General features: G+C 36.5%; 4 protein-coding genes across 4 annotated transcripts in view; 1 reads left to right on the forward strand and 3 right to left on the reverse strand.

Moving 5' to 3' along the window:
• The window catches only part of ccdc40 (coiled-coil domain 40 molecular ruler complex subunit), a 29,768-nt gene extending 21,114 nt beyond the window's left edge, over positions 1 to 8,654 (reverse strand). Inside the window, exons 1-13 of the mRNA XM_079629473.1 lie at positions 8,392 to 8,654; positions 8,194 to 8,285; positions 7,872 to 7,953; positions 7,655 to 7,788; positions 7,467 to 7,550; positions 7,065 to 7,284; positions 6,360 to 6,517; positions 6,023 to 6,145; positions 4,104 to 4,225; positions 3,781 to 4,024; positions 3,489 to 3,671; positions 1,478 to 1,723; positions 1,072 to 1,285 (exon numbers count right to left, since the gene is read on the reverse strand). Of these exons, the coding sequence (XP_079485599.1) occupies positions 1,072 to 1,285; positions 1,478 to 1,723; positions 3,489 to 3,671; positions 3,781 to 4,024; positions 4,104 to 4,225; positions 6,023 to 6,145; positions 6,360 to 6,517; positions 7,065 to 7,284; positions 7,467 to 7,550; positions 7,655 to 7,788; positions 7,872 to 7,953; positions 8,194 to 8,283 (1,900 nt within the window). The 5' untranslated portion in view covers positions 8,284 to 8,285; positions 8,392 to 8,654. The remainder of the gene's footprint in view (positions 1 to 1,071; positions 1,286 to 1,477; positions 1,724 to 3,488; positions 3,672 to 3,780; positions 4,025 to 4,103; positions 4,226 to 6,022; positions 6,146 to 6,359; positions 6,518 to 7,064; positions 7,285 to 7,466; positions 7,551 to 7,654; positions 7,789 to 7,871; positions 7,954 to 8,193; positions 8,286 to 8,391) is intronic.
• A 228-nt stretch (positions 8,655 to 8,882) lies between these two features.
• anapc11 (APC11 anaphase promoting complex subunit 11 homolog (yeast)) lies at positions 8,883 to 10,174 on the forward strand (the record flags this gene model as incomplete). Its single annotated transcript, XM_079629475.1, has 3 exons — positions 8,883 to 8,996; positions 9,727 to 9,840; positions 10,029 to 10,174. Exons 2-3 carry the CDS (start codon positions 9,732 to 9,734, stop codon positions 10,172 to 10,174), a joined length of 255 nt encoding a protein of 84 aa, XP_079485601.1. The 5' UTR covers positions 8,883 to 8,996; positions 9,727 to 9,731.
• A 2,010-nt stretch (positions 10,175 to 12,184) lies between these two features.
• LOC307007431 (mapk-regulated corepressor-interacting protein 1-like) lies at positions 12,185 to 14,841 on the reverse strand. Its single transcript, XM_079629474.1, has 4 exons — positions 14,530 to 14,841; positions 13,483 to 13,613; positions 13,252 to 13,356; positions 12,185 to 13,051 (listed from the first exon to the last, which is right to left on the reverse strand). Exons 1-4 carry the CDS (start codon positions 14,568 to 14,570, stop codon positions 12,984 to 12,986), a joined length of 345 nt encoding a protein of 114 aa, XP_079485600.1. The 5' UTR covers positions 14,571 to 14,841; the 3' UTR covers positions 12,185 to 12,983.
• Positions 14,842 to 15,566: 725 nt separating this feature from the next.
• ppp1r27b (protein phosphatase 1, regulatory subunit 27b) lies at positions 15,567 to 17,360 on the reverse strand. The gene is made up of 3 exons (XM_079628245.1): positions 16,918 to 17,360; positions 16,474 to 16,624; positions 15,567 to 16,199 (listed from the first exon to the last, which is right to left on the reverse strand). The coding sequence occupies exons 1-3, from the start codon at positions 17,147 to 17,149 to the stop codon at positions 16,079 to 16,081; spliced, it is 504 nt and encodes a 167-aa protein (XP_079484371.1). The 5' UTR covers positions 17,150 to 17,360; the 3' UTR covers positions 15,567 to 16,078.
• Between the last annotated feature and the right edge of the window lie 267 nt (positions 17,361 to 17,627).

The following is a 17,627-nucleotide window of genomic DNA, read 5'->3' on the forward strand; positions in this document are numbered from 1 at the left end:
GCAAGATAACCCAAAACTTACAACAGGTGAGGAAGACCCACATGTGTTGTATTTGTAATTTGTTTGTGAGTTAGACAGTGGGAAAAACTAAATGTATATCATTTAAATAATATAATATGTGTTTAATGTTTCTCATCTGTGGGCCAGATTTACAAACAGCTTGCGTCACCGCAAACCCTCTTTTGGCATTAAAAAAATACTCTCAGGATTTACTAAAGACACGCAGTGAAATATTAGCGTTGAAATGTCATGGACACAGTTATTTTTGCAGCTGACCTTATTGCATATGCGTTTGTGGGAGTTTCCCTGTCAGATGCAAAAATTATGGAAGGAGAGTATTTAAATGAATCATGCCAGGTGATCTATTTGCATGTCGTCGGTAAATCACGCTCTAAACTTTCTCCCATCTGCACTTTTTTGGAATTGCGCTCTCATGCTAATTTTCTTTGCTCAGTAAATCTTTAATATTTCACAAATAATTGTATGTAATTATTTAATAAAAAATAAATAAATAAAATTCAGAATGGTAGGTGTCCCTTTATAATGAATGGTGGAATTTTCTCTCATACTAGTTTATAATTATATTAAATACCTGTTTCACTCTTTTTATTGTTGTGGCCACCAACCTAAATAGTGTCTATATTCTTTTATAATTCCAAACCTGTATGACTTTCTTTCTAGTGTACAACACAAATAAATATATTTGTTTGGGGGGTGTCTCAGTGTTTTTTTGTCCATACAATGAAAGTCAGTGGGGTCGAATGTTGGTTTGGAGCCCACTGACTTTAACTGTATAGAAAAAAAAATCTTTGAAATACATTATTATGCAAAAGAAAGCAATAAATGTTTGTAAGAACATAAAGGTGAGGGTTTTTTAACACTATCCCTTTAATTATGATTTATGCTGCTTTTTTAATACCACACATAATGTAACTACTACCTGTTAGAAAACGTATAGTCATCTTCCTCATTATTATTATTATTATACTAATACTAATACAACTAGTGGTGCAGAAAAAGTTTACAGAGTCTTTGAGAACAGTGTGTATATGTGTGAAAAGTGGTACCTACTCTCTTTCCTGATCTTGCTCTGTTGCAGTATTGTGAATTGTGTCCGTAGGATCTGTACAGAAGAGCTGTGGGCCTGTTTTTCCTGAGTGAATCTCACTAACTCCCCCTGCTGCCAAAGCCACAACTGCTGCTGCTCTTTAATCTCAGCACCAACTTCCTCCAGCTCCTTAGACAAGGTGGCTGCATGGATCTCCAGGGGACCTAGGTCTTCATGCTGCTCTCACACACACACACATTTGACACTGTAAATATGCAGTATCTACAGTACCGTAACTACAATATGAAATGCAATAGTCTAGATGGATGCTATGACTTATTGTAATCATCAGAGAAAAGGGAGATCCATGTCTTTTTCAAAACATCCATACATTAAAACATGAACTGAGTGTGAAATGTGTGGTCTAACCCCAGTACTGGACACAATATCATTGATCTTCTTGGTGTAGATGCTGATCGTGGCCTGCTTTCGCTCAATCTCTGTGACTTGTTTAGCAATCTCTGTCTCACGAGAAGACAGCAGCAAGTGTCGCTGGCTCATTTCTTGCTCAAGTTCAGCTTGAAATGCAACAAGAGAATCCAGATGAGTCACCACCTCTTGCCCCTCCAGCGTTACTGTGTTGATTTCATTCTCCAATTTAGTTAACTGAGCCTCCTAAGAAATCAAATAGAATGCACAAGTTTGAATTTTGTGAAACCTGTCAAGGACACATTCAGGTCATATTACACCTCAAAATCACGGTCATACAGTATACCCTGTTTAGTTCAGTTCTTAGTCCTTTGTTGTCACTGTCAAGATTGGTTTGCTTTTCTGCAAAGGAGCACTTTCTGTTTCCTGTGCTCCTGTTGCATTCTAGTGTTCCAGAGTTTTTTGTTTTGTTTAATAAATACTGCTGCATTTAGATCCTCACCTAAAACCTCTACTTTGCCTACAACAACCTGTGACACTTAGACTGCATTCAAAGAAAACATTGTGTCAGTTATTGCGGCATTGCTAGCGCCATTCTCACATTGGGCAACAGGAAGGCAGCATTGTTGAAAAAGATAACATCTTTAATTGACTTAGTTGTAATTACTATAATGTTTAAATAATGATGATGGATTAAATTGTAAAGTGTACTGCCATTAATTTATGCTGAATAAAAAAAATCTCTGTAATACAGTAATACGGGGGAGGTGTGGACAGAGAAGTAACGTACAGATACCTAACACAAATGAGATTGGGGTTGGGGGGTTAGGAACATAAAGTCACAAAAACATGTAAAAAAAAAAAAAAAAAAACTGTAATGGACCTAAAATAGGTTTCATTTGAAAAAAATATATAAATGACAAAATATTAGGTAACACTTTCCTTGAAGGGGTGTGCATAAGACTGACATGACACCTCATAATCATGACATAACACGTCATGAATATGAATGAGGTTTTATGCATGTTTATGACAACTGCCATTAAGTGTCATTTCCTCAATTATGAAAATTATAAATCAAATATGGCATTGTTTGAGATGTTTTTGTTATGACAACTTGACATAAACCAACATCATAACCTGTCAGTGTCCTTGTCATGACAACTTAACATTACCAAGACAACATAACCTGTCATAAATATGTCTGAAAATGATTAATGACCAAACTTAAAAACCCACTTAGCTTTATGGGTTAACATTACATTAAACTGTCATGTGGTTGCTTTTGACATTGGCTGTCATGAGGCCATTATAACTGTGTCAGGAATATTTTTCTTGACCTCATCTACAGTGGTACAAATTTAATTTGTCATTAAAATGTCATTAAGTGTTAATACTCTGTCAAACAATTGTACAACAGTGTCATGTATACTTTTCTTGACCTAAACTACAGTGGTACACATTGAATTTGTCATTAAAAATGAAAAATATTGTTAACCCATAAAGCTAAGTGGTTTCTTAAGTTTGATAATGAATCTGCTATGTCATGTTTATGACATATGACAATTTATGTTGTCTTGGTATTGTCAAGTTGTCATTACCAAGACATTGTCAGGTTATGATGTATTGGTTTATGTCAAGTTGTCATGACAAAGACATCTCAAACAATGTAATATTTGCATTAAAAATGTCATAATTGAGCGAATGACACTTAATGACCGTTGTCATAAACATGCATAAAACCTCCTTCATACTCATGACATGCGTCATGTCATTAATTGCACACCCCTTTAAGTAAAGTGTTACGAAATAGTATTTCATATTCTTTTTCTTTTTATTTTGGTGTGAAATGTTTATTTGTGAGATCAACGACAATAATGTCTCTTATGCACTGTGTTGTTTAGTTTTATGAGAGGCACATATATAAAGTAGTAACATATTATTAAATGTGCAATTATGACAATAATTTAATGAGTGGTGAGCATTTCTGGGTTAGCTAACTGCATCCTACCTTCTCTCTCCTGTGTTCTACAGTTTTATCAGTCAGTCGGCGTGAGTACTTTGCTGCATTTTTGTGAGTAAGCTGCTCTTGCATTTTGTTCATGATCTGGTCCTCTAGGTCCAAGCGCACTGCAGACTCTTTCTCCATCTGCTTCCTGAGAGCCTTGAACTCGGACTGACGCACCTCATGGTCCTGAAAGAGAAAGAAATACATAGGTCCCATATATAACCTTCAGACTGGTGCTCATTAACCATAAAGCAGTTTAAATGATTTGTGCTGTAGAATGATGTGAATGACGTACCCCACGCAATGTGGTGAGGGTCTTTTCTGTCTCCTGCAGCATTCGTGTATATGTGCTGTACTGGGCCTGTAGGACTTCCTGGTGGTTCTGGGAGTATGTGATGAGTTTACGTGAGGTGGTGGAGTCCGTCTGGGCTCGGTTCAGACGCAGAGTGAGATGCTCATTCTGCTCTTCCACCTTTGTGATGGACTTTTTATAGCCCTCAATCTCTGTGTCCAGAGAGTGCACCTGATCATTGGCCAGCCTGGAGGAGGGACGTCAACATACATCAATACTGTTTTCTGGGTCATACACACTCAAATATCAATGACCATCAAGTTCACCTCAGTTCCTCGTGCATTGCAGTATAAGCCTCATCCCTCCTCCTCATCCTTAACAAGCTGCTGTTCCATTGCTGGAGTAGCTGCCTACGCTCGACAGTCACTGAGTCCAGTTCCAGCTGCGCCTATAGCACGCACACACACACACACACACACACGGGTTCATGGGTGACATGCAAATATTTATTTATGCACATATTTTTGTAAGATGTTCCTGGCAGGGTTGTCGCAATTCAGAACTGAATTTAGAAGCATTTTAACATTACAATTCTATAAATAATAAATCTAACATGAATTTTGAATGGAGTTAGCAAAAAGGATGCAGAATTGAGTTTAATTGAATTTAAGGAGTAACAATAAAAGGAACTTAAACTAAGTACAATTTAATACACTAAAAGAGATTTGTCTAAACTAAAAGACAAACTTTGAATGGTGAAAATATTAAAATTTGAAGGTTTTATATGCGTCACAATGCTGTGTTGTAGTAAGTACACGATGATGAAGATGAAAGACAGTCTTTAATAAATCCACACGCAAGTAATCCACAAAAAGAGAGCAGCATATAACATATATCCAGACACAGACAAGACCCGACAGCAATGAACAGAAACAGAGGCACTTAAGTACATGTGCAAACAAGGATAATTAATGACACACACCTGAACTAAATGACAACTAATCTGAAACCATGACAACAAACTCAACTATGGAAATGGTGCAAACTAAACACAAAGGATGATTCTCAAACTGAAGGCTGCATACTACCAAGACAGCGTCCTTCCTAGTTCAGTCCTTCTGAGGCTTGTAGGCTAGGTTTACAAAGACGTGAAACTCACCGAGTGGTCAGGGGTGTTCACTGATATGCTCACACAAAAATCGCTGAAAAAGATCCTTTCCAACAGGTGTTTCACCATTCGTTGTAAAACTGTGGACATATTTTCTTCAAACGCAGTAGGACAAAAACTACGATAAAACCTGTTGGAAAGCATCTTTTGTAGCGATTTTTGTGTGAGCATATCAGTGAACACCCCTGACCACTCGGTGAGCTTCACGTCTTTGTAAACGAAAGTTTAATGCGTTTTAGGAAGGATTATTCCTGTGCACCTATGCAGCCATTGTGGAGGTGGGGGGAGGGGGGGGGGGCGGGAACGAAAGAAAACGAAAATTCTCGGGACAGCAGCATCTGTCCAAATTTTAAACTTAACCGTTCTATTTCATCAGAAACGATCTGAAAACAGGGCTTTAAGTGTAAAATACCGAACTTGTCCTTTAAAGTTATTGCTACTGTGTAATAGTAGCCTATTTTTGCACTTCTGGTTAGACGCTAACTGCCTTTCATTGTCTCTAATTGTAATCTGCTCAATGACAACAAAGTTGAAACTAATGTAAATCTAATCTAATCTAATCTAATCTAAACTCCTGCTACCTGTACACAGATACTCAAATACATGTCACCTAATATCACCATTATAAATTATAATGTAACCATGTAGTTCAATTTTCCATATTTATTGTATGCCATTATGTCAGTATCAGTATTTGCTTTCTACCATGCACAAATAAAAATGTCACTGAACTTTTGCTGTGTAATTGTAACAATGAGCACTCAAACACACCAAACCAACAATTACTAAAAACACTGCACTAGTTATATCAATGATGAACTCTTATCTAACTCCCTTTAAAGGCAGAATTAATGCTACTAATGGAACTAAATGTACTAATGGAACAGTATGGAAATTTACTTTAAAAGTCGGTGTTGTTGATCCCAATATTATTTAAAATTTAACGTAACCGTACAGTATCCAGTAAAAACGTTACGTACAGTATCCAGTGAAATGCATTCATAGCGCTTTACATTAAGCGATTAACACAATTAATCAAATTTATGCTTCACATGATCTGTTGCAGAGATTTCTAACCTCAGAAAGAGCTTCCTTTGCAGCCTTTGTCTGATCAGTCTGAGCGATGATCTGAACCTCATACAGAGAGATCTGCTCTGAGAGCTTTTCCACATGCTTGGTCAAACGCTCAACATAAAGATCCTGACAGAGAGAAAAAGAGAGAGGTGTATAAACAAACATCTACCAGAGCTTCAATGAAATGGGGAGAATGCATTTTATCATTTGTTTTTACTTTTAAACATCAACGCAGAAGAACTATACTTTTCTGGTTACATTAGTTATAAGAGTGATTAATATGTGCTAAAACACATGAAATGGCCATATTTGACCAAAATCATGTGCTCTAGAACTCCACCTGCTGATATTTTTGCTCCTCTGTCTGAGTTCTCTCTTTCTGGACTTTGTGTGAAGCATTCATTATTGCTTTGATGTCCGAACGCAGGTCACTATTGGCCTCCTGCATGTAGAGCAACTTTAGGGCCAGGTTGTCCACTTTAGATTGTAATTCCGAGACTATGAAGAGAGCACATGATCAATGCAAGATTTACATAGATTTTCTGTCTGCACCACTGGTGTCACCAAACAGAATTGTAAAATTATTATTTTCAAATCATTTTCAATCTGCCAATCACAGATTCATTTATTTGAGAGATCAGAACTAAAGAACAACAGGATATTCAATTATCGCAATTATTGAAATAATTATCTTGAAATGTGATGGGTTTTTTAGAGGAAAATGTTCTCTACTGTAAAAATGTTCTCACTATTTTTGTTAATAGCAGGGTTATTATCATTGACTAAAACTAAACATTTTTGTTAATTGAAATTAAGCTGAATATATAAACATTAGATAAAAAAACATGAACTAAACTAAAATTAGAAATGTTGCCTTGGCAACTAACTGAAATAAGTGTAAGTTTAAGCACTTAAATTATAAAATGAAAATAAAAACTAAAACTGAAATAAAAATAAAACTGAAATAAAAATAAATTAATGAAAAAACTTGAATAGTAGCCTACATAAATAATACTAAAAAACACAGATTGATAGATCTTCTCACCTTGCATTTGTTGTTTTTTGGCCTGACTGGCAATATCATGGTGCTGATTTTTTATCCCATCCAGTTGGTCTTGGGCCTGTCTACGATGAGCAACAGTCTGGGCATTGGCCTCATGACTTGCCTCCAGAGAGGCCTGGAGTCTGGCCAACATCTTGTGGACTATGTATACCTCTTGAGCAAGTTCATGGCGCCTCTGAGCCTCTGCCTTCTCCACAACTATCTGCAGCAGAGCAATAGTGATCAGTTTCCTTGGCCTCTGTTTGTATGCAACTGTGTGCATATATTTCCCGAAGAACAGAATCAGTCATTTCTGGCCAGTATGCATGTGTAGTTATATGAAGAAATACCCATATCAATTACTTGTAGATGAAACTAGCAATCATTTTTTGACAGATTTCTTACCTTCTCACGGAGCTCAAGGTGCAATCTCTCCACCTGATTACTGAGGGTTTTTTTCAATGCAGACTGGAATCTTTTCATTAAAGGCTAAAGAGTACAAAAAAAAAGAACACGGGCCGGGGCATCAGAAAATGTATTAAAAATATGAAAAATGTACTGCTTTGGAAACAAAAAACATTAGATTTACACACATGCTCAGGATCCAGCACCACAATTTCTTCCTCTTCCTCATATTCCTCTCCCACTCTACTTTCTGCCTCAATGCCACTGATTTCCAGCTGAAGAGTGTGCTGTGGTATAACAGGTGTCCACCTGTTGTTTATATCTGCACATAAACAAAACAAAAAGTGTAATAGGAGTAAATCATTAATGTTAATGCTAAATAAATGTTAAGATTGTTAAACATACCAGAATTGTCCAACTGAAATGATCCACTGGTCCCAGCATGTTCGATGTCTCTGTAATTGTCTGAAAGCTCCATCGATTCCCTCTATGAATGAAATCATTAACAAACATCACTCTACATTAAAATATGCATATAAAAAAAAAAAAAAAAAAAAAAAAAAACTTGAGTTCACATTATTTGCCCTGTTTTTTGGAAACATTTGAAAACTAAAGTAAAAAACGCTGTTCTCAACTCTGATACAATCTGTATGATGAATATATTTAGTATGAAGTGTTAAACTAGCCTAATAAAAACGAAAGGTTCGTGTAAGACTTTATAAGTTACCTCTTTAGGCTCAGTGAATTCACCCGGAGTCTCTTCCTGCCTGTTCGTCAGATCCTCGGGCAGACCTTCATCACACCCACTGCTTTCCATCTCTTCATGGACATAAATAAAGTAATACAACATAGACATACACATACACAAGTATATATATAATAAATAAGCAGGATATGACCGAGTAATTTTATTTTAATTTGTCACCTGTTTCCGTTGTGTCTTGTTCCTGAGTAACGTTAGCAGAGAGCTTTTATGAAGCAGTATTTCCCCAAATGTATAAATAGTAATCGTTCAATTAGCAATACTACATCCAAAATTATTCCGCTGAAGTAATGATTCCTTTTATTCTGGTTAAATAATTGTTTTATGTTATTTCTGTGTTGTGACCATTTAGCAGCGTGATACCTGTAGTGTTTACTTTGCATCTCCGTTACTAGGAGACGCCACACTTCCGGATTCGCTCCTCCTCCAAGGAAGACAAATCGAGCTGTAAAAACCTGGTAAAAACCATAGACAGGTAAAAACATACTATCTGTGTAAAAAAAGAAAAGAAAACTCAAACAACAAGATATATAACTTAGTAGAGTTCTAAAAGTATCTGTTTATCTTCATTACTATCTTGTTTGTTTACTTTCTTCAAAGATAAAAGAAGCAATAAATCTCCCACACAGTAGGCGGCACTGTCTTGCTTTCAGCTGCCTTTAGAGAGCGCGAAGAAAGCTGAGCTCAAGCTGCATTGCGCGCGCATCATAGGAGGAGATGAGAAAACATCGACGTAGAGAGATTGATCAATGTTTATACATTTGTGGGTCAGTATTATTAAAACATTTTAATCATTTACTCTCGATCATGCACGAAGACCCCACATGTTTATATTCGTAATACGTTCGTGTTATTAGGTTTGTGTTTTCACTCATAGCTGAGCTGACATGGGTGGATATGTCATTGTACATTAGCAAAAAGAAAAACTACTAAAACGATTAATATTATACAGTACTATGTTTTGACATAGTATTGTGATGAGAAGCATTTTCATGACATATTCCGTGGCATTTTTTAATTATTTACCATGTAAATATTTGAGTACATAAACACGTTATTCATCCAGTAACGTTACCATGGTATATCCAAGGACGTGAAATTATTATTCTTGAGTGCAGTCTCCACAAAATGTTTTTACAAATCATTTTCCAGCAGAAAGGACTGGGAAAGTCCAGGGGGCAGTTGCATAAACCGCTAAGACTAGTTTTACAAGTTGTAAGACATGACTTTTTTTTCTTTTCTTTTGATATTCATAGCTTTTTTGAAATCAGTTAAAAACGTAGATTTGCCTAATTTGATACCGAAAAGAAAGACTGACTCTGGCTAACTGCTAGTGGGTCATACTAGAACTCAAGACACTTAACATAATGACTATGTTTAGGCAACCGGCCCCAGTGGTACCATAATACTGTCACGGTGCCTTTTGCATGGGAGTGATTCTTTTTTTTTTGTATAATTGCAAAAAAAAAAACTGTTCCATGTTTTTGTGAATTTCAGAAGTGATGAAGGTTAAAATAAAGCAGTGGAATGGTGTGGCGTCCTGGTTGTGGGTGGCCAATGATGAGAACTGTGGCATCTGTCGAGCGCCTTTCAATGGATGCTGCCCAGACTGTGGGTAACCTGATATCACTGTATCATGGACAAATACTACACTTCCACCTGTGCCTTTGCAGTTTTCTCATGAAATCCTTCTGTTTTCAACCTAATGAAATCCTACGGTTTTAGTTCCAACACATACTTATTTATGCAACTTGTAATTGAACCGTAAGAAAATTAAATGTACTCTCTGGTTTTATCAGGTAAGGTCCCTGGAGATGACTGCCCATTGGTTTGGGGTCAGTGCTCTCACTGTTTCCACATGCACTGCATCCTGAAGTGGCTAAACTCTCAACAAGTACAGCAGCAGTGCCCAATGTGCCGTCAGGAATGGAAGTTTAAAGAGTGAGCTCGCCTGTCAGGCAACAGCACGACACTTGGATTTTCCGTGTGAATTCTGTATACATTCCTAAAACTGATCTTTGGATGAGTTCTATCACAGTAATAAATGTTCTTTTTTTTTTATTCAGGGGAGACACTTCCTGAGGAGATCAAATAAATGCACCACAGATTGTTTCTTTTGTTTGTTTATTATGTTTTGTTTTTTTGTGATTAAATATCCCACAAAATGACTTTCATATTTAAAAATGGTTGCTATGGTTTTGTACAAAACAGCTGACTGCGTTTGGCAGTCAAAGAGACATTTTAAATTATTAACACAGTACAGAATGTCACAGGACACTGACAATGGTATGCATTTCTGCATATCTTAAATAACTGACATAAAACTCCCACCATTTAAAATTGATACCATTCTCTTTACCTTCATTAGTTATTTTGAGAAAGTAAGAAGTTGTCACTCATAATTATCTAACATTTTTGTAAAATGTAGCTTGCATATATGTCCAGATGTATTGATTTAATCTGCCTTGATTGTCTGTAAGTCATATGGTAATTATTGATTATAATCATTCTTATAAAATAATTCCTAACAGGCACCACTCTGAACCTCATTACTGAATGTATACTAAATTATTTTTTAAAAAGTGTATTCTTACATATCGCAGACATATTCGTAGGCTGACCAATTAACTAATAACAAATAATATGCAAGCTGCCAACATACAACTTGTACAACTGTGACAAAGGTATTGAAATAAACTAATGCAGAAATATTGAAAGATGTGAGGAACTGAAATAAGAAATTATTATATAACATTAAGCTAAATAAATATGACTTTCAAAAGAGTGGCGCTGGCAAATCCCTGTAGTTGAGCCATCCTGGCTAATTTGAACAAGTTACTACTTCCAAGTGAAAACAATGTAATTATTCAGAGTAAACATGCATTCGTCTAGTCCAAATATTTGTGCTGTATTCTAACAGACATCCTTTAACCAAGAAGGTATTCAGAGTGTTTTCATATATGTGAAACTTTGTTTACATTAGTAAAACTGAAAGTAATCATGCAAATTTGTGGAAAGTGAATATGAATAGGAACCAAACAAAAAGGATTTAAAAAATGGAATTCAAATAGAGAGAAATTATTGTATTTCAGTGCGTTTTCAGAAACAATATATACATTCTTGGGGGGAAAGTGCTACCTGAAAATAATATTTATTATGCCAGAGGAGTAAAATAAGGTTGGAAGTAATTTGAACCACTGACTCAAATTGCCCTACAACCAACATTTCTTATAAAAACTACTTGAGTAATGTAGGTATTTTCTGGGTATTTTACACAGGGCTTAGATTAAGCCAGGATTAGGCCTTAGTTCAATTAGGACTATAAAGTAGCTTTTGTAAACAAACCTTAAAAAAACATTAAAAAAAAAAAAAACATTACTAGTGTGCATCTTGACAAAACAGTGGCACTGGCAGATTTTAAGGGATGCCAGTGCTAGTTGCTTTCGGTTAAAACAGCTCAAACATGCATTTAGTCTGGGACTAAGCTTAACTGTCTGTGAAACCAGGGGACTGTGTTTTCATTTCACAAACATGGCTAATGCAAATTGTAAGCCTGAATAAATGAAAAAGTTTCAATTGTTTTAAAACCATTCATTAAAATATAAAGCACACTGGGCAACTTGCAGTTCTTTGGATAACAGGTTCAGTTTATCCAATCTTTTCTGTTTCCTTGCCACATCTGAAGAAAAATAATGTGGCCGTGGAATAATTGTAATGAAAAATGGCAATAGCATTTGTTTTTTGGTAAGTTTTGTGAATAATTTTGTTGGTTTGTATGGGTGATAATCATCTATCAAAGACATGTTTTTTTGCCCTATATGCCTCTACGTGAGCAGTTATAGAGTGCTGCAGGGATTATTCATTTTTGTAGGTCAAACATTTTAGCATCGTCCTGAAGTCAATAGGTTTTTTGAATGGGTTTTTGGTTAAATGCCTGAAGTAAGGTAACACAAGCTCAAGATATTTCCATGTTTTATTTCACGACATAAAATACATCAGTTATACTCCTTTGTGTTTTTAAAAATCTTATACTTGTCTTGAAAAAGGCAGTTGCTAACATGTGGTTAAATGGGATTACAGAGTTTGCTGGGGCCATTAAACTTCATCACACAGGTAATCTACTCTATCTTTTTTCTTTTACAGCCTAAATGGGTTTATAATCTCACTCTTGAAAACTATTATAACAAGCTTTCAAGGAAATAAAAAAAAGGTCATAAAAATAGTTTGAAACTAAATGGTGGTGACAGTGAAGTCATGAGATTGTAGTGTAGTTCGATTATAAACGTTTAGGTTTTTACTTCTGCCAATGGTATTAAGGCTTCAAAATTAATTAGGGTTGGGTTGATTTGTGAAGATTATCACATTGAACAAAACATAAGAATCATAACCTTTTGTTGGTCACAGCTTATTTTCTGCAACAATCCAAAAGCCAATGGAAAAAAATTCTAATGGGTTTTTGTCCAGGGAACTAGGGTGATGCTAACTTCTGGTTTGGCCTACAAAAATATATATTGGAAGAAAAAAAGTGCTACAAGAAAATCATATCTGCAGCACTATAAAAAGCAATTAGGATTATAGAAACATTATTTCAGGGAGCATCATTTTTTCTTATACATTGGACGAAGTAGGCATCAATGAACAAGGCTTATCACTTGAATGGATATGGATCAGCAGATAAATGGTCTGAATAAAATCCGTGCATCAGTCAAGAAGTTTATGCTGTGTCAGTCTGTATGCTGGATAGATTAAAAAATTCATAAAGACTTCTTGGAGTCTTGTGTGTTTCTCCTTTTCACATCATTCAAGTCGACTGGTGTAAAAGCTGAAGAGTAGAAACAAACAGTTAGAGTCAAGTCAAGTCTTTAATAAAATGCACACAGTTGTTAAGATGCCAGGGAACAGCTGATAGCTCTGCCAAATATTTCAACCATTATTAATTATTTATCCCTCTAATATGTTCCTTATCATTAAAATACAATTCCCAGAACAAAAATCAGTTGAACAAAAACCAGTTGAACATACAGCTCAGTGCAGGGTTTGGCATCCTCTCCACATACTTCTGAGGTCCCTGGTTATTGTTTTCACTTCCCTGGCAAGTCTGCATTTCTCTCATTACACGCTGCCAAGCTGTTGGAAGAAGTGTTGATGTTATATAAAACTCTTAATTCCCAAACAGAATATTTTTGATGGGCCACTGATTATTTTATCTCTGCCTTTTGAAAAGATTTCCTAAATTCTTATGAAGCAACTTACTGTAATGAATAAATCGCACATTTTCCTCGTGTGCTGGTGTGAGTAGTTCCTCTGTGTTGGTTGGGGAACAGTCTCCGGACATCTGCTTGTAATTTTGAACCATGCTTGAGGATGGAGAGCTGCCCACAACACTGTCAAAATTCCCATGCATCAGTTATTAAATCAAACCTATGACACTAAAGTGACAGACCCACTGTGAAAGGCGTCATTGTTAAATGGACAACACAGAGTTAATTACCTGATTAATTGTGTTTTTTAGGGAACTGCTCTCCAGGAAGTGTCAAAGCACAAAAGCAGGCAGTTTAAACCTGGAAATGTAGCAATAGCTTTTAGAGCTGTGGTCTGTTCTTAATATTTGTTTTTTTTACGTGCTGTCATTTTGAGGTCAGTCTCACAAACAAACACTAGTTTGCCACCGCATTTAATTGAAATAGCAAATATGTTTATTGTCCGATAAAGGGACGTGATTTTTCGTAAATATCTAACTAGCTTAGCAGCTAACATCAATAACAGACCCCCGTATAAAAACACGTTTAAACAAGAGATCGTTTCGACGTAACTAATATATTACATTTAATACGATTAAACCTTATGAGCATTTGGAACTTACAATGTGAAGTTTAAATCCTTTGTTTCAGCCAAAACAATCTGCGTTGAGAAGTCCAGCACAACAATCAGTGATGTCACGTTAGATTGGAGAATGTGTTAAATCGGACCTTTTCAATGAATCAAAGAAATCGGTCTGACATCAGCGTACTACGATACGACTTCTTTGAGTTCAGTTCAGTCACATTTAACCAGGAACCGTCTCTTTCAGCCATGTCTGACATGCGTAATGAACCGAGAACCTGACAAAAATCGAAATTTTACATACGGGTCGAAAAGTAAATTTAGTAACGTTACTTCAATTGTTTACTTTGTTTTTCTAAGCTGAATTCTGCAAACTCCAATTGAACATAAACGCAAATATAACAATAAAATACATACATTACACAAATTAAACCATAACAAACAGAACATTTGTTTTATTGGAACGATGTATACTACCACGCTGGGATGTCTGGAAGCAAGCGATGACGTCGCCTCATGAACCCGTAAAAGAATCACTAAATGTAATGGTCCGGTTCTCAAGTGTTTCCAATGATCAGTTCGCGGAAATGATTTGCCATCAGTAACGTACAGCACATTCGCGATTCGTTCGGCAGAGCATATCCGCGTTCAGCCAGTTCCCCCTCTCTCTGGACGTCATGGGTTGAGCTTGATCTAGTCTAGCTCCACCTCTGTGGATCTAATGTGTTGAGGGCTGGTTGGTTGAGTGTAGGGTAGGGAGCATAGACTGTAAAAAAATATGTAGGGAGTGTGGTCGGACCTTCTAGCTCCACCCCTTATTACAAATTACATCTAGAGAGGGGGAGCTAGAGTTCACGCTCTATGGCTCTGCAGAGCAGCCTCTCTTCAGATGCGTGTGTGACTTTTAGAATACAAATTAGGTTAATTTCAGAAACGCGTGGTTATTGGTATAGAAAATGTCATTCAAGAACAGTGGCATAAATACAAGTGTCTGATATCACATTGAAAAGATGGTAAAGCAGTCATATGTTTTTATTATGGTTAATAAATATTTATTTATAATTCTTTGAGTTATCTATAGCCTACTTCAATATTTCTGCATTAGTTTATTTCAATACCTTTGTACAAGTTGTATGTTGGCGGGGGTGGGGGGTATGGTTGGTGATTGCGTAATACATTTTCCAGACAAAAGCCCATGAATTATTATTTTATTTATATTGTGCAAGGAGCTGAACTTTCCCTGTTGTGATGTGTATCTGAGTGAAACGTTTTTTGTTTTGTTTTTTAGAGAGAGAAAAAAAGTAGGGCGGAACTTGATTTTGTCCATCAATAATTTATTGGATGGATGGATCATTGTCCTTTGCTACGATCTCAGGTGAGTGTGACAGGTTATCCCGCCCTCGCGCCATGTAAATATGCCATCAGAGAAGAGAAGATCTTTTGATCAAATATTACGAGGGCACATGAATTTAATAATGATGTGCACAGATAAATAATTTATAATAGACTAATACTGCAATTTTCTATAAAAAAGTATTTATTGTCACATGACATTCATTTGATTTCATGGTGACTTTAAATAACAGACACATTTATTATAATCTATATAAAACTTTTAATCCAGGTATAAAATTAAGACTTTCTTTACAGTGTTACGTTTTACATGTAAATGGATTTTTTTTTAAAAATCAAGTTTCACAATAGAAGACATTACCTATAACAAACTGACATAAAGCTGTAGTGATCCGCATTAGCTTAGAGCATCGCACTACACACTGCATCGTGTCACTGGAAGAGTTCCTTCCTGTGGAGGCAAGTGCAACTCACATCCTAATCTGTCATTGGTCCAAATGTACAGGACCAGACAATTATAACGAGAAACACTATCAGGGTGTCTCAACTACAGCACCACTGTATACACAGTGACTGTTTCACTCCCTTGCAGGCTTCATACTCTCAATGTGGCAACTGCCACAAAAGAGGAGAGCAATCAGAAGAACTTCAGTTTCAGGAAGGGGATGCAAGTTCAGTCACCACCAACACCAAAGAGTTCAAGCAGCACTTTGCAGTCTGGGTCAATAAGATCAGCAGGCTTCTCCCCACAGTCATTTTCAGCCTCAGTGTCTGCACCCAAGGAAAGCAAGAACCTGAAATCAAAAACAAAAACTATTTCTTTAAATCTTCGCCCAGTTTCACTTTCTTGTCTGATCTGGTTTTACTAATCTCACATTTTAGAGGTCAAAGAATATGTAAAAATGTCAAACAGAACGTTTTAGAGCCTTTCAAGTTCTTAACTTGAACTAAATGGTCTTTATTTTCTATACAGTAATTATTTATGAAATGTCCAGGTCTAATTTGTTTACAGAAGTCCAAATTAAAAATAAAATAAAAAATAAATACAAAATTGAGCAGTTCACTTACTTAGCTATCTCTGGAAAGCCATCACTGCAGGCCATGTGGAGGGCGGTCCATCCGTCCTCGTCTCTCTGGGTGATGTCAGCCCCAAATTTGATCAGAAGCTTCACACAATCCAGGTTTCCAGATAGGACTGCCTCATGAATGGCTGCCATGCCTGGACAATCACCAAGAAGTTACATTTAAAGGAGAGGCTCAGACAGCACAATTATCAGTGGATTAAAGCCTGAGACACTGACGATTATCTTATCAAGCATATATGAGCTGCCTAGACAAAAATGGTATTGCTATGCAATAGGATAATGAGCCTTTATTGGAGATCAGGAAATGCTTTTGTGATCAGTATTGCTGTATAATTATCAGTATAGTATATCAGTATAGTTGATTCTGAACAGAGATTTACTTTCCCTTGCAGACTTAACTCAGTATACAAGTTGTTGGTTTTCCTACCTGAATGGTAAATGGTGTCCAGGCGCACTCTTCTGGTTCTAATGAAGCGTCCAATTCTCTCCAGCTCTCCTTGACGGACATAATCCTGAAACACTATGTCATTGGGAAAGTGAACATTGCGAACAGGTTTGATGGAAGTCTGAGAACGAGAGCATGACACTGGACCAGTGGCATTTGGAGTGCAGCCCTCTAAGCCCATGGTGTGGCTGACTGGACACTGGAAGTACTTCATTCTTTAAAGTTCTTGTTTCCAAGCTAGATGAGAAATTATGTACCAATTCTCGATGTGGCTAAAAGGTTCAGCAGAATAGGGTCTTAAGAAGTTTCTTCTTTAGAATTTTTTTTTCCAAGGTGCTGGTTTAGATGATAGCAGCTGGTCAGACTTTCTGTTCGTCTTTTAATATAGTGATCCTTCCTAGACAGTCGTTCAGAAGTTGGTCTGAAGTCAGGGCTCTGTGTGTACCCTATATATACCCTGCTCTAGATTCTATATTAAGAGGCTGTCATCTCATAGCTCAGATGACTGAATTGGAAGACGAGTGTGTGTGATCTGAAGTCCCACCCCAACGATACTCAGCCAACTTAGCAATGAGATCCGTAATCTTAGCTTGTTTTCATGCACCACATTTGAAGTCTTGCCCCCTCTCCGTGCATGTTGTCACACAGCAGGGAACCCAACAGTAATTTCTAGTACACATTGAACAGGGCAT

The sequence above is a fragment of the Phoxinus phoxinus genome, assembly GCF_949152265.1.
Source record: "Phoxinus phoxinus genome assembly, chromosome: 11".
Classification (NCBI taxonomy): domain Eukaryota; kingdom Metazoa; phylum Chordata; class Actinopteri; order Cypriniformes; family Leuciscidae; genus Phoxinus; species Phoxinus phoxinus.